We start from the raw sequence: 14,576 nt of genomic DNA on the forward strand, positions 1-14,576 counted from the left end.
AGATCTGTTGTGTAGACACAGGGACCTGGTGCTCCGGCACCTAGACCGTTTGGGGTTGCAGGTCAACCGAGAGAAGAGCAAGCTCTCCCTTGTGCAGAGCATCCTCTTCCTCGGTATGGAACTCGACTCTGTCTCTATGACTACACGCCTTTCTAACGAGCGTGCCCAGTCGGTGCTGAGCTGCCTGAGGAACTTCAAGCAGCAGCCAGCGGTCCCCCTGAAACTATTTCAGAGGCTCCTGGGACACATGGCGTCCTCGGCGGGGGTGGTCCCCCTGGGGTTGATGCACATTAGACCGATACAGCATTTGCTCTAGAGCCGAGTTCCATGGAGTGTGTGGCACACCGCCAGCAGGCGCATCGCCATCACGCCCTTCTGCCGGCGCACCCTAACCCCGTGGTCTTCGATGACCTTCTTACGGACAGGGGTCCCTCTTGGGCAGCTATCGAGGTGCGTCGTGGTGACGACGGACGCCTCCCTGCAGGGTTGGGGTGCTGTGTGCAACGGGCACGCAGTGCCGGGTCTGTGGAAGGGCCCCCGCCTGCGTTTGCATATCAATCGCCTAGAGTTGTTTGGAGGTGCTACTTGCACTGAGGAGGTTCCAACCCCTCGTGCAGGACAAGCACGTGCTGGTGCGGTCGGACAGCACGACTGCTGTGGCGTATATCAACCGTCAGGGCGCTATTCGTTTGCGGCAGTTATCACAACTCGCCCGACGCCTCCTCCTGTGGAGCCAGCAGGTGACGAAGTCTCTGTTAGCCACTCACATCCCGGGCGACCTGAACCAGACACCCCGACGCGCTCTCTCGTCAGTCGATGCCCCGCAGAGAGTGGCGGCTCCACCCCCGCGCAGTTCAGCTCATTTGGGTGCAGTTCGGGCAGGCACAGGTGGACCTGTTCGCCTCCCTGGACACCACCCATTGCCCGCTTTGTGGTCCCTGACAGAGGACCCCCTCGGCACGGATGCCTTGGCGCACAGTTGTTTGATAAGGGGCGCTCCCTTCCACGCTCAAGGTCTATACGGCAGCCATTTCAGCTTCCCATGGCCCCTTACTGGGCCAAGGAGTGGGCAAGAACGACTTGATTGTGAATTTTTTGAAGGGTTCCAGGCAGCTATGGCCTCCCCGCCCCCTCACCGTTCCAATATGGGATCTGCCCACGGTGTTGAGAGCTCTGAAGAGTGGTTCCCTGAGATATGGGGACAGGTACTGCATTCCTGGCTGTGCTTACAAGCTGCATATGGTTGTCACTTCAGTCAAAGTAACCTGAGGACCCTACAGTGATATGTCTGCTTATAAAGCCAAAGGGCGGGCGCCATCGCCATAGTTCCGTGCAGCTTTGCTGCCATTGGCTCAAAGTTTTACTTTGCACTTACCAATGTATTCACTGCGTTATTAAGAGCTTCAGTCATCGGAGAAAAAGGAGTTTGCCCATAGCGTCCTGCTGCGCAGCACTCATTCCCAAGGTTCCTGTACTTTAAAAACACTTAAATAGGAAGTTCTTCTGGACCAGCAATATGAAGGTCATCGGTAGTGGTCTATAAAACAGAAAATGTTACACCTTGAGGTGTTTCTAATAATTCAACGGCCCATATTTAGTTTTTCCTATAACGTGTCTGTTCTTTGAGGACTATTTGTTCACCCTGGCCTGGTGGGGTTGCCCTCCCTGAACCTCCTGACAGGCACCTTCAGAATAGTGGATTCCACCGATATTATGGACTCTAGTCCCTCCAGGCCTGTAGAGGTCAAGATTGCCTCATTCAACACCTCATCATCACCTGTGTTTGACCCTTTATAAGTCTGTTTGTTCTCTGCCTCTGTGTTCAGTCTTGATCTGTTTATGCCTTATTTCCTGCCGTTGAGCAGTATTGAAGTTAAGTGTTCTTATGTTAAGTTTTTAGACCCTCAAGTCTACTTTTGTGTTCCTGTTTATTGAAAACCTTTTTGTCTACAAAGTAAAGTGTTTTAATTGTTTTTGGGCAATTGGGTTTAAACCCTTGGGACTATTTCAGTGAGTAGTGAGTAATACCTCACTCTTTGAATGCCAGCGATCCGAGTTCGGTTCCCCCTACATGCAACCAATCACAATTCCTTATTATGTAACTTTGATCTTTGGTGAGGACAATCTCCACAAGCTTCTTTGGCCTGACGTCTGACATGACATCTGTTATATAGCTGTGCTTTTCTTTTCACACAGACAGTGTTGGGTGTGTTGGGGAACTATTTTGAGATGTGCATTGGGCCACTTCTGCTTGTAACATCAGTAAGCATATTGTCAGGAGGACTGTTTCTAAATTCAGTGCTGTGCAAACACCTGTAGGTTTGTTTAAACTTAAATTAAGAACTGTGATTTGCCAGCACTGAGTTTTGCTAGCTCTCAGTTTTGAAGAAGTATAGCTTTCAATGAAGCTTCGCTTAAATTTAAAATGTATAATTTCAGTAGTTTTACAGTTAAGGCAAATATAATCCCTCTTGTGTTACTTTAGCATTGTGGTCATAGAGTAAAGGTCACTTGACGAAATGTCGTCTAGTAATGAATAGCCACTCCAAACATATGCAAATTACAAGCCATTTGCTATCTTGTGCATGGTAATGAATATGTGACCTTGTGATAGTTGGCTTTTTAGCTTCCAAAGGTGTACGTGTCTTGTCCCTAAAACTATACTGTTCTTTGCATTGCATCAAGCATTGTTCTATCAGCATGACAGTGCTTTTCTTTATAATTTAGCCTGGTTTTCACAGACTGTGTTCACATAATTTCGGTTTATATCATGTTTAAAAATGTTTGACCATCAACATTTTATCCAAATTATTATTATTATTTTCTGAGACTACATTTTCTGACTTTAACTCATCCCAGCTTTCAAATTACAGCTACCAAAATATTTACGGGATATTTACCTTGGGACTGGGACCCGTTTCAATAAGGAGTTAAAATATGAACTCTGAGTTGATTTACTCAGATAATCGCTACTCTGAGTTTTCTATTTCAGAACACCTGGTTTCAATGAGTTCAATCCACTCTGAGTAAGTTTACTCTAGGTTACGCGCGTTCACCACGGCTTTAAAAAGCCATCAGCAATTGAGCGAAGATAACACGATTCACCATGCCAACGCAACGTGACAAAAAGCGCTTTGTTTATTCAAATATAGCCAGTCGAATATATATATCTACGATTTTTGTCATGTAGGTGCAATCCTTCTGCATAAAAAAAGAACATGGCAGCAGCTGAAAATGAAATATAAAAACATTATTCAGTCTGGTGAGTTTAAATACTCTTGCTACTAGGATGCCTGACTGGGAAATGTTCGATATAAAGTTAGGATATGAGAACCGAGCACTGTGGCTATAGAAGACAGAAAACTTGCCATGCTTGCACCTGCTCCCCCAAGAAAATCATGGCTGGTTTTTCTAAATCCTGTTTGTAAGATAGCTATGCACCCAATCACATTGGGAAATCCTAAATGGTATTTTAATTATTAGCTTTCTTCCAGAGTTGGCAGCAAGACCACATTTATTTGATCAGCCTAATTCAGAAAGACGTACACCATTCACCTGCAATTCTGTGGAACTCCTCTTTGATGGCTCTCACAGGAACCTTAACAAAAATGTATAAAAAGTTCTTGACACCGATGCACACTTTTCTTACTGCTCTGCATACAGTTGCCTTGCTAACGTGTTCTGCATCCCCGGTGTTATAAAGAAAGCTTCCATTAGCAAAGAAACATAAAGCCATACAGAGAATCTGCTTAGATGTAAGAGCGTGACTCCGAATGAATGCAGCTTCCTCATCTACTGGTTCCTGAATAAATGGACATTTAATGTCTGTGTTACGAACTTGTGCGCGATTAAGGAAAACGAATGAAAAAACAAACGGCGTAGGCAATATCACCACTGCTCCCGCTTCAAAAAGGGTCACCTCGGTTTGTGGACTAAAACCTGCTCCTGACCAGGTTAGGTTCACAGAGTAGGTTACTATGGTTACTCACTCTAAGTATAAGATACCTCGATTTCTGAAAGGGCTTGACTTACCCCGTTCACGGGTTTGATATACCTTGCGTTCTGAAACTGAAAACCCAGAGTATCCCGTTTTCTGGGGTTAACTTACACTGAGTTTGCACTTACCCTGCTTTCTGAAATGTGTCCCTGGTCTGACAAAAATTACATTGGCTGTGTATACACAGGGGTAACGAGCTAAGGGACACACTTGGGTAGACAATCACAGGGAAAACAGTGAACAAAAGAAATACAAAGACTACAACACAATACATGAAAGGGAACTGAAGAGGTACAAACTAAAAGTCCACAGAAATTAACATGAACACGTGACAAATAACTGCTGAAAATTTACGTTTTTTAACATTTTTGTTGCGTGTCTTAAAAGAATGTGTCTTATACACAGCATAAATTGAGTGCAATGCTAAAAACAACTTTTTACTCAACAACGTTTATGTTCTTTCTTGACTGGCATTTAGAAATAACCTGCATTCAAGGTATGGGAGGTGAACTAAAACTGTCTCTGGAAAATGTCTCTACCACAGTTCTTCCTCTTTCAAGCCTGCATTTCAGCACAGCCTCTGTATTAAAATATCCATCAGCTTGGGTGTTGAGCAAGCCACGGGGTTCCTCTTAAAACTTGCCTTGAATGTAAAGTATTAGTGAATGTCTTGCAATCTAATAAAATAAACTAATAAACTAAGCTAAATGCTTGTTCTCACCTTAAACCACATTTTTTTAAAAATCTAACAGAACGTGGAAGGTGTGTACTAAAATAATGTCTTTGGCCTCTTTTCTGTCTGACATTTTGTAATTAGACATGCTAAGATGCTTTAAACGCTAGCATTTTATTTACTTTGACCCATTACCAAAAGTATGAATTTGTGATCTTTAATTTTAAAATCGAAGGCACTTAAACAATGTAACATTGAAAAGATTTTGGTTTGTAAAGGACAAAGTCTATATTTGTACTGGCTGTGCTACAGGTTATTTTTACTGCGTAGATCTTGTGTCTTTTGATAATTTGTGCCACTTTCAATCAAAGAATGCATCCAATTACCACCAGGTGATATACTGTTAAGCTTAGAGGGACTACAACATCCTTTGAAAAAAGTGGCTCATAAAAGTGACAGGCAGTAAGCAAACCATGTAAAACGGTTGGTTTTTGACAAGCAAAGAAAATGCAAAATGTAGTAAAGTTTTAAGATTTAAGATATTAAGATTTAGTTGTTTTGTTAAGCTAAATCTAAGGTAATTCATTTATTTTTAACCTCTTCTTTTTCCTTATAGGCATCTGAGGGTGTGCCTATTCGTTTTTTCTCTGTACTGCCAGACCTTGTGGAGGCATACCATAAGGAAAACATGGGTCTGGTGACACACCTTCAGTATGCTGTGCAGAAGGAGGAAGAGCCAGAAGAGGAATCCGGTGAGGCAATTATAATATAATTTTGTCTTTGAGCATAACTAACTTTTGGTGTTACTTCACCAGAACAAAACTGGTGAATTTGAGTTATTAAAATGAACATGAATGTGTTTGAGTGTCCTGAAGTGGCGGAACATTTAATTAAATTGTCTGTCTCTCCACATCTGTCCTACCTACATCTCCAGTGCTGTGTATCAATAGCATGAGTTTATGTTTGGCATGCTATTTATACGGAAAAAGTACTTATTATGTGATATACACCGTTATCTCAAAGTTTAGCATTAGGTGCCTATAATACACCTCAAAATACATTTCATACACGCAAAAAGTTCCCTAGGACAACACCAGTGCTACTAACACAATAATCTATCATTTGAGCTAGAGATTAAATAGATACTTCAAAATCATGAAGTTTTCAGTCTTCTTGCAGGTTTCATTCAATTTAAAATCCTAGATTTGTAATGTTGACCTTTTGACCTCACTGTACTGAAAGGAATGGTTCATCCGAATGATCACCATTAACTTTTCATAGTAGGAATACAAATAAATATGGTCAAGTCGATGCAGACCATTTTGGGGTGAACTATTCCTTTAAGTGTAACATTTAACAGTATATGTAATGGAAAAATGCATTATTGAAAGAGATTCCTTGTTTGTGTTGTTGTTGTAATACAGTACCTCTTTTATTATCATTTTCCACAGAGCCGATCAGTTTGCCTCCTCAGCTTCCACCCAGAAACTTCACAAGTAATGAAGGTAAAGACGGTAATGGTGACCCATGCAGAGGAATGGAAAGAGGAGCAGAGACCACCCAGGTCTCCATCTCAGACAGCTATCTACAGAGACTGCAGCAAATCGACTTATCAAAGTACAATGAAATTCATCTGTCATACTGTAAAAAAAACACTTGTACATTTTCTTATCATTTAATACAATAAAGACACTGGCATTTTACTAATTCAGTTAGCTTGAAGCATAAAGTTTAGAATGTTTTATTTCTGTGATGTATATTTTTGGGTGCTGCTGTATTCAATGTGCCCAATATTAAATAAGGTTGAATTCCAGGCCCAATCCACCCTGCAGTGGATAGGAGCATTAAATGCCCCCACCAGGAAGGCATATCCGGCTGACCCTTCTGATGATGACCCTGACATATATATATATTGAATTATCTCTGTCATTTTACCACCTAGCATTTTTATGGTCTGTTAATAATGATGTTTGATATCCAGTCTCACCGAGGATCATCAGAAGTCCATCCAGGATTATTTCTGCACATCTCTGTGTCTGGATGCCGAACAGGTGCAAAATGGAAACCCTACCCTGCCTCACTTTAGAAAGCTCACACTAAGTATCTGCAAAAATCTGAACAGGTCAGAAAAATTACATGGTGTACTGTGACTATAAATATTGCTGTTTGACAAAAACTGGATATTTTGGTTTGGTATCTTTTTTTACCAATACAATTTGCACTTTTAAATTAAAATTGATACTTTTTGTAGTGAAATTTCTCGCACACTTCCAAGTCTCGAAGCACTGCAGAAAGTTCTGGATCAGCCTCTATCTCCTGGACCTGGAAGACTAAGGAATCAAGTAAGTTAAATGACAGACAACTAAAAATTTTTTAATTTAAATATTTCGTTGTATGTAATTTTTTTTTGTTAACTTCTATTTATTTTTGTTTAGTTTGATTTGTGACACTATTTTGAAACCCCACTTTAGACATTATACTGACTATACGTAACTTTGCATCTACATGTCAACTAACTAGGTTAAAATTAGAGGTTGGGTATAGGGTTGAAGGGATAGTTGTTATCATTTACATATTACACTTACCCCACAAGTACGAGACAAGATTTTTAGACTTTTTAAAAAGAAATCCTCAATGAAAAAAAATATAGGGAAAATAGTATTTTACTCACCTAAAAAATGCAAAAAATATTGGCATTAAAATCAACTTGTACATTATGAAAGAAATTCAAATTCTATTTTAATGAATTATATTATGCTGTAATAAACAATATGTAAACACTGCAAAACGTTTTATCACAAACTTAACTGACAAAAATGTTATATTGCTTTCTTAACAGGCAAAGCTTTTAGTAAAGAGCTGTGGTTGTTTTCTCTTTGTGCTTTTGCATAGTTTAAAATGTGGTTTTTAAACCTCAGTTCCCTTTCTGTCGGTTTCTCGACGTTGTGTCGACAGAATGGGGTTTGACTTGAGAACCTATCATCTCTGACTGACTTGAACAGGCCAATGAAAATTGGCGAATGAAATTTGCATGCCGGACTCTGCCCCCGGATATCCGGGTATAAAAGGGAGCCGGCGTGCTGCATTCATTCACCTTTTGTTCTTCGGAGCCTTCGCATCCTGATGCTGACGACTTCGCGGACTTTCTTCAAGTGTTGCTGGTCTTACGACGTGGTGCAGCAGACTGTCCCTTCTCCTGTGACTTCCCCTGGGCGTCTCGGCAACTTCCAAAGCTTCTCTCTAAAAGAGCAAATTTCTGACAGCGCGGCATGTCCCGCTGTGCTCGTGGGTGCAACGCACTCATCGAGGAGGGGGACGGACGCGATGTCTGCCTCAGGTGTCTGGGACTCCGGCACGCTGAGGCAGCATTTGTGGATACGTCATGCCCGCACTGCGGGCGAATGATGATTCAGACGTTGCGGTCACAGGTGGCTGTGTTCTTCCGAGAATCAGCCACTACCTCGAGTGCTTCCCGTCCTGCGGCAGCAGCGGCATCAGCCCTGCCGTCCGCCTCGGCGAGCACCGAGGGTGATCGGGGAATTACCGTGAGCCTCAAACCGTTCACGCCCTGCCTCGCTCGTCTGACCGTCCCGGAAAAGGCGGTACGCCGCCTTGTTCCTCAGTCACGCACTCGGACACGGGGCGAATCGTGGGGGGTCCATCAGGCCAAAGCGTTGAAGGAGTTGCAAGAGGGAAAGACCGACCCAGGGCTTATGCAGGAACTCCACACTGCCACTGACCTCGCTCTTCGGGCGACGAAGGTGATGGCGCGGGCCCTGGGCCGTACGATGTCCACACTAGTGGTCCAGGAGAGACACCTTTGGCTGAACCTTGCGCAGATGCGGGACGCTGAGAAGGTTCGCTTTCTCGACGCTCCCATCGTGCAGGGTGGGCTGTTTGGTGATACGGTCGAGGACTTCTCCCAGCAGTTCTCGACTGTAAAGAAGCAGACGGAGGCGATCAAACACATCCTGCCCCGCCGCGACCCCACGTTGTGTCCCGGCGAGACACACGGTCGGGTGTAACCCTCAGTGGCCACCAGCACCTCTCAGCCAGACGGTGCGGTGTGCCGCGATATCGCCAGGCAGGCACCTCGGCAGAGCCGCTCTCCTCCCCGGGGTCCCCCCCACGGCGAGGGAGCCGTACTGCCAGCCATCGAACCACCCCCCACGGGGACAATGAATCAGATCGAATCTCTGGTCCCCCTGTCTCGGTCCCTGCGAGCCTGGTTGGCTCTTCCCAGACCAGCACGGTGGCTAGAGAGAACGATCCGTCTCGGCTATGCGATTCAGTTCGCCAAGCGCCCACCCAAGTTTCGGGGCATCCTCTTCACCTCAGTGGGAGGGGTAGATGCTCCCGTGCTTCGGGCCGAGGTCGCTAACCTTCTGGCGAAGGGGGCGATCGAGCTCGTCCCTCTGGCCGAGATGTACCCCTGTCTCGACGACTGGCTCATCTTGGCGCACTCGCGAGATCTGTTGTGTACACACAGGGACCTGGTGCTCCGGCACCTAGACCATTTGGGGTTGCAGTTCAACTGAGAGAAGAGCAAGCTCTTCCCCGTGCAGAGCATCCTCTTCCTCGGTATGGAACTCGACTCTGTCTCCATGACTGCACGCCTTTCTTCCGAGCGTGCCCAGTCGGTGCTGACCTGCCTGAGGAACTTCAGGCAGCAGCCAGCGGTCCCACTGAAACTTTTTCAGAGGCTCCTGGGACACATGGCGTCCTCGGCGGGGGTGGTCCCCCTCGGGTTGATGCACATGAGACCGCTACAGCACTGGCTACAGAGCAGAGTTCCCTGGAGTGCTTGGCACATCGGCAGCAGGCGCGTCGCGATCACGCCCTTCTGCCGGCGCACCCTAACCCCATGGTCTTCAATGACCTTTCTGCAGACAGGGATCCCTCTTGGGCAGGTTTCGAGGCGCGTCGTGGTGACGACAGACGCCTCCCTGCAGGGTTGGGATGCTGTGTGCAACTGGCTGTGGACGGGCAACCACCTGCGCTGGCATATTAATCGCCTAGAAATGTTGGCGGTGCTGCTTGCACTGAGGAGGTTCCTACCCCTCGTGCAGGACAAGCTCTGCCATGGCATATATCAACCGACAGGGTGGTATTCGTTCACGGCAGCTATCACAACTCGCCCGACGCCTCCTCCTGTGGAGCAAGCAGGTGACAAAGTCTCTGTTAGCCACTCACATCCCGGGCGACCTGAACCAGACAGCCGATGCGCTCTCTCGTCAGTCGACGCCCCACGGAGAGTGGCGGCTCCACCCCTGCGCAGTCCAGCTCATTTGGGTGCAGTTCGGGCAGGCACAGGTGGACCTGTTCGCCTCCCTGGACAACACCCATTGCCCGCTTTGGTACTCCCTGACCGAGGCCCTTTCTCAGGGGAAGGGCGCGTTATGGCATCCGAGACCAGACCTCTGGAACCTCCATGTCTGGCTCCTGGACGGGACGAGGAGATTCTGAGTGGTCTACCCCCAGCGGTGGTGGAAACCATTGTACAGGCTAGGGCCCCAGCCACGAGGCGGTTATACGCATTTAAGTGGCGCCTATTCTCGTCCTGGTGTTCTTCTCGCGGAGAAGACCCACGGATATGCTCGATCGGGAGCGTGCTGTCCTTCCTGCAGACGAGACTCGAGAGCAATCTCTCCCCTTCCACGCTGAAAGTGTATGTAGCCGCAATTGCCGCTCATCACGAACCAGTTAGTGGGAAGTCTCTGGGACAGCACGACCTGATAATTAGGTTCCTCAGGGGCGCGAGAAGGTTTTTGAGAGGTGACCCACCTTGAGAGGTGGGTCAGGTCGACAACAACAAACCAATCCTGTTGTCGGACGGAGGCAGCCCCCTTACTCAGGGACAATGAATTAGGGGTTGTCACCCCTAAGACTTCTCGGCCAGAGGGACGGGCTAGATTGCCCCCTTCTCCAGAAGGGTGGCAACCTTGGGCCGAAGCATGGGAGCGATCTCGTCTCTGCTGAGGCTAGATAATGTCCTGAGACTTGAGCGGGTGCCTGGCAAACCGGATCGCATGGCCGAGATGGATGGTCCGCACTAGGCACAGTGACATGCTGGGGAGCTGTGACCAGGCCCCCAGAAATCATGACGGAGGATCTGCTTTATTGTCCCGTGGGGGGGAGGTTTTACAGTGGGCAGCACAGCTGTCCTGCCAGGGTCGGGCCCTGGGGGGTCCAGCGGGGCTGCTGACTTACCTGCCTTAAGTCTTCGCTGCCAGTCACTCTGAGCGAACCATCAATAAGTAATTTTAACCTTGTATTATATTCTTTTAGCGGGTTATTAAATAAACACCAGTTCAGCTCTAAAATCTGGAGGCGTTCGTTGCATTTCCTTCAAGGAGGATTGCTTAATTTGTTGAAAGGAGTTTTCCTCTGTAGTTTTTGTCTCTGGAGTGATGTCTTGGGAAGCCTATCATGTTGGTTGGTGCAGGCCACCGGAGTTGAGTCTTGTGTTTGTTAGATGGCTTGATGTCCGGTCTTAACCCATCTTAACGATAACTCAGTTCAACTGAACCGAGTCCGCCCCTGCAACCTTTTTGGTCATTCATTCTCCTAGCTCCAGGTCTCCAGCTTGAAATCAAACACTGTTACACTTTCAGCTGAATTAGGAGGGTCTAGGGTGCACAGAGCTGTGCCCCGATGACATTCTGGTGCAAGCCAATTAAAGAGCTGTCTTGGGTCATCTGCCTGCCAAAAAGTTTGTGTACCTTAATAAAAAATAATTATGTCCGCACATATATTGTCACCCCTGATAGCACACACACATCAAGCAGAAATCTATTTGATGTCTGCATTTACACCTGCAATACATCTGCAAAACATAGTTTGCTCACCTGCAGTTAGTCTCGGAGACGTCACCTGTCAGATGTCCTATAGACATCTAGATTTCTGTAAGATGTCTATGATTTAGAATGAATGTAAAACTGCTCGTTCTAACATCTTTAGCAGATGTTTTTACACAGCAGATGTTTTCCAGATCTTTAGCAGACATCTTACAGACGCACCTGTGCTGTCTGGGACAGAAATTAACCTAATACAATTTTAAATAATATTGACCAGCCACAACTGCTCTGCTGATTGGTAGTTGATGAGAAGTTGCAAAGTTACATATAGTTTGTAAAATATTGTGTTACCTTTTTCATCTTTTCCAGCTTTCTGTTGATGCAAATCAGTCTGTGGCTTTTAGACTTGAGCAGCTGACTCAGCTTATATGTTCAATTGAAGACAAGGTATAGCTTTACTGTATTCATGTTTTCACACAAAGCATGACACTATACAGAAACTAGCTTCTTATTGTATCCTGTATTTTTGTTGTAGACTAACAACCCCTGTTGTATTTGTAGATAAAATATTCTGTCTTTGAATCAGTTGGATATGATGGAGGACACAGAAGGTCATTGATACCCCCTGTGACGTTTGAAGTAAGAAATTATTTCAACAGAAAAGATATTGTTCAAATAAATATGTATTTTAAAGTTGTTGTTCAATGTTAAGTGATCAGCAAGTGCCCTCCTGCTATATGTTGCCTTTATGCTTACTGTGTTGTTGATATAATGAAAGATAATACAGCTGTTGCTCTAGAGAGATATTTGTGTATGTGTGAGATATAGCAATGCAATGACACTTTGGTTGTTTTCAAATTGAGAACTCGCTTAAGTGATACAAAGCAACAATAAAAGCAATGAAAATGTACACTACACAATAATGGCAAACTACTACCACATATTTATTGTTTTTTGTATTAACAGGTAAAATCTGAATCCATTGGAATTTTAAACAAAATGTACCTCAAGGTAGATGTGGAAGGTGGGAAGGTTATTTTCAAGAAGTCCAAAGATGGACCTGAGGATAAATATTTTGTTCACAATAAAAGTATGCCACAACTTCATTAATACAGTTTCTAACCATACATATAGAATGCATTTGACTAACTAGAATCAAATACCCTCAGAGGACTTTACTAGTCTAAGTACTACACAAAGACTAATAATTAAATTTTTAATCTCCAGTCTTGCAATTGGTGAAGTTACAAAAGTTGAAAAACAGACTCGTTTTGGTGTTGGAGACAGAGAAAGAAAAAACCCAGCGCAAGGACTTTGTCTTTGATGACACCAAGGTAAACATTCCATTCATATAGTACATTATAGTATTCAGTGGTGTTGGTACATTTTTGCTAGCTTGATTTAGGCAGTTAAATCAAGTAGCTTGAGATGACAAAATCTATACAATATGTATAGTATGTAAAATTGATGGCTTCCCAGTATTACTTGGTAGCAAAGTTCAAATTTTTAGGGCGTTATGAAAAATATTATACAATGAAACTTTGTTACCATGTTTTTGCCTTGTCATGTGTTTTTGTATGTGAATGTGTCATTCAAATGCACATTTGTAGAAAAGAGAAGGCTTCTGCCAACTTCTGCAGCAGATGAAAAACAAACACTCAGAAAAACCTGAGCCCGATATGATCACGATCTTTGTTGGCACCTGGAACATGGGTAAGGCATTCCAAAGCGTTAGCTTTACAGGGTTAAAAGCATTGATTAGAGTAGTATTTGAAGAGATAGTTCACCCAAAAAAAAAAGAAAAATCTGTCACTATTTACTCACACTCAAGTTATTCCAAACCTGTATACATTTCTTTGTTATGTTTAACAAAAAGACATATATTTAGAAGAATGTTAGCAATTTGTAATTCTGGGACATAATTTCCTAGCATAGTAAAAACAATACTATGCTAGGAATACTATACTTCCACGCATATTTGAGCTCATAACTTTAGAACTGTAAGCCCTAGAAACACAATTGTTCTTACCTATAAACCCTTTGCTGATCCTGATATTACGACACAAAATTTTCTGCCATTTAGAATTTTTTCTAATTCGTCGTAGACAGTTTGTACGATTTGCACAACATTTTGATGTAGCATCTAGAGACAGTGCTGACAAAAAAGGATTTAGAGATTTTCAATTGACCAATCCGTTTTTATATAGCGTGTTAACATATTTAACGACGAGCACAAGTCTTTTTCAAACTTTAATGTATTGATCAAGATGTGCTACTGTATTGATACGAAACGTAGTGTATGGCATCAAATTGATACGAAAGTCTGGATCTGAGGTTACATACACAGTTTTGGCACAGCGCCACCTATTGGTACAAAGAAATGAAAAATGGCAATTTTTCCCTATAACTTTAGAAGACTTTGCCTACAACTTTCTTGTTTGATTCCTCGAGTCACGCAGAGAGGACAATACCCAATGTTCCTTGGTCGGCCATTGGGGGTTCCACTCATTTCAAATTTTGTCATAAAAGGATTTTACGGACACAATGGCATATAGCTATGAAACATGGAATGGTTCAGCATTACCGTTTTCTGAGTAGAGCTGTAAAGTTTTAAGCCAAGAAATTTATTTAATTCCTTATAGTATGTGAAAAATTAAATACCACCATACTTCCTTTGAGCCATATTAAATTATATTAAAAGCATACTTTTCAAACTCCTCCTACAAAATAATTCAGATTTGAACAAAATTTTGTATATAGCATCTACAGATACTTACAACAAAAAATTATTAAAATCTCTTTGATTTATCGAACAGTTCTCCTATACCTCCTCAAGGAATCTGATGATGAGAATGCAAAGCATGGCTGTATCTTAGCGATACTTGTATGAAACAACATACAAATAATTCAGCATAATGTATTCACATAGCTAGAAATTCAGAATTTTCCACCATGCTTCCCTTCTGCCACATTGAATTTTATTCAAAACATACTTTTTGGAGCTCGTCCTTCAATGTTTGTCCGATTGTCGCGAAATTTGGTACATGGCATGTTGTGACACTCCAGACAAGTATGCCAAAGGGTCATGTGGCTGTCTCTTCATGACACA

General features: G+C 43.8%; 1 protein-coding gene across 2 annotated transcripts in view; it reads left to right on the plus strand.

Annotated features, from left to right (window-relative positions):
• inpp5d (inositol polyphosphate-5-phosphatase D) overlaps window positions 1-14,576 on the plus strand; it is a 52,899-nt gene that overhangs the window by 3,219 nt on the left and 35,104 nt on the right. For both annotated transcript variants that reach the window (XM_079460950.1, XM_079460951.1), the window contains exons 3-11: window positions 5,287-5,422; window positions 6,122-6,287; window positions 6,652-6,792; window positions 6,922-7,012; window positions 11,837-11,914; window positions 12,029-12,106; window positions 12,434-12,557; window positions 12,695-12,801; window positions 13,078-13,180. In XM_079460950.1, coding sequence (XP_079317076.1) covers window positions 5,287-5,422; window positions 6,122-6,287; window positions 6,652-6,792; window positions 6,922-7,012; window positions 11,837-11,914; window positions 12,029-12,106; window positions 12,434-12,557; window positions 12,695-12,801; window positions 13,078-13,180 — 1,024 coding nt within the window. The remainder of the gene's footprint in view (window positions 1-5,286; window positions 5,423-6,121; window positions 6,288-6,651; window positions 6,793-6,921; window positions 7,013-11,836; window positions 11,915-12,028; window positions 12,107-12,433; window positions 12,558-12,694; window positions 12,802-13,077; window positions 13,181-14,576) is intronic.

Source organism: Barbatula barbatula, assembly GCF_947034865.1.
Source record: "Barbatula barbatula genome assembly, chromosome: 7".
Classification (NCBI taxonomy): domain Eukaryota; kingdom Metazoa; phylum Chordata; class Actinopteri; order Cypriniformes; family Nemacheilidae; genus Barbatula; species Barbatula barbatula.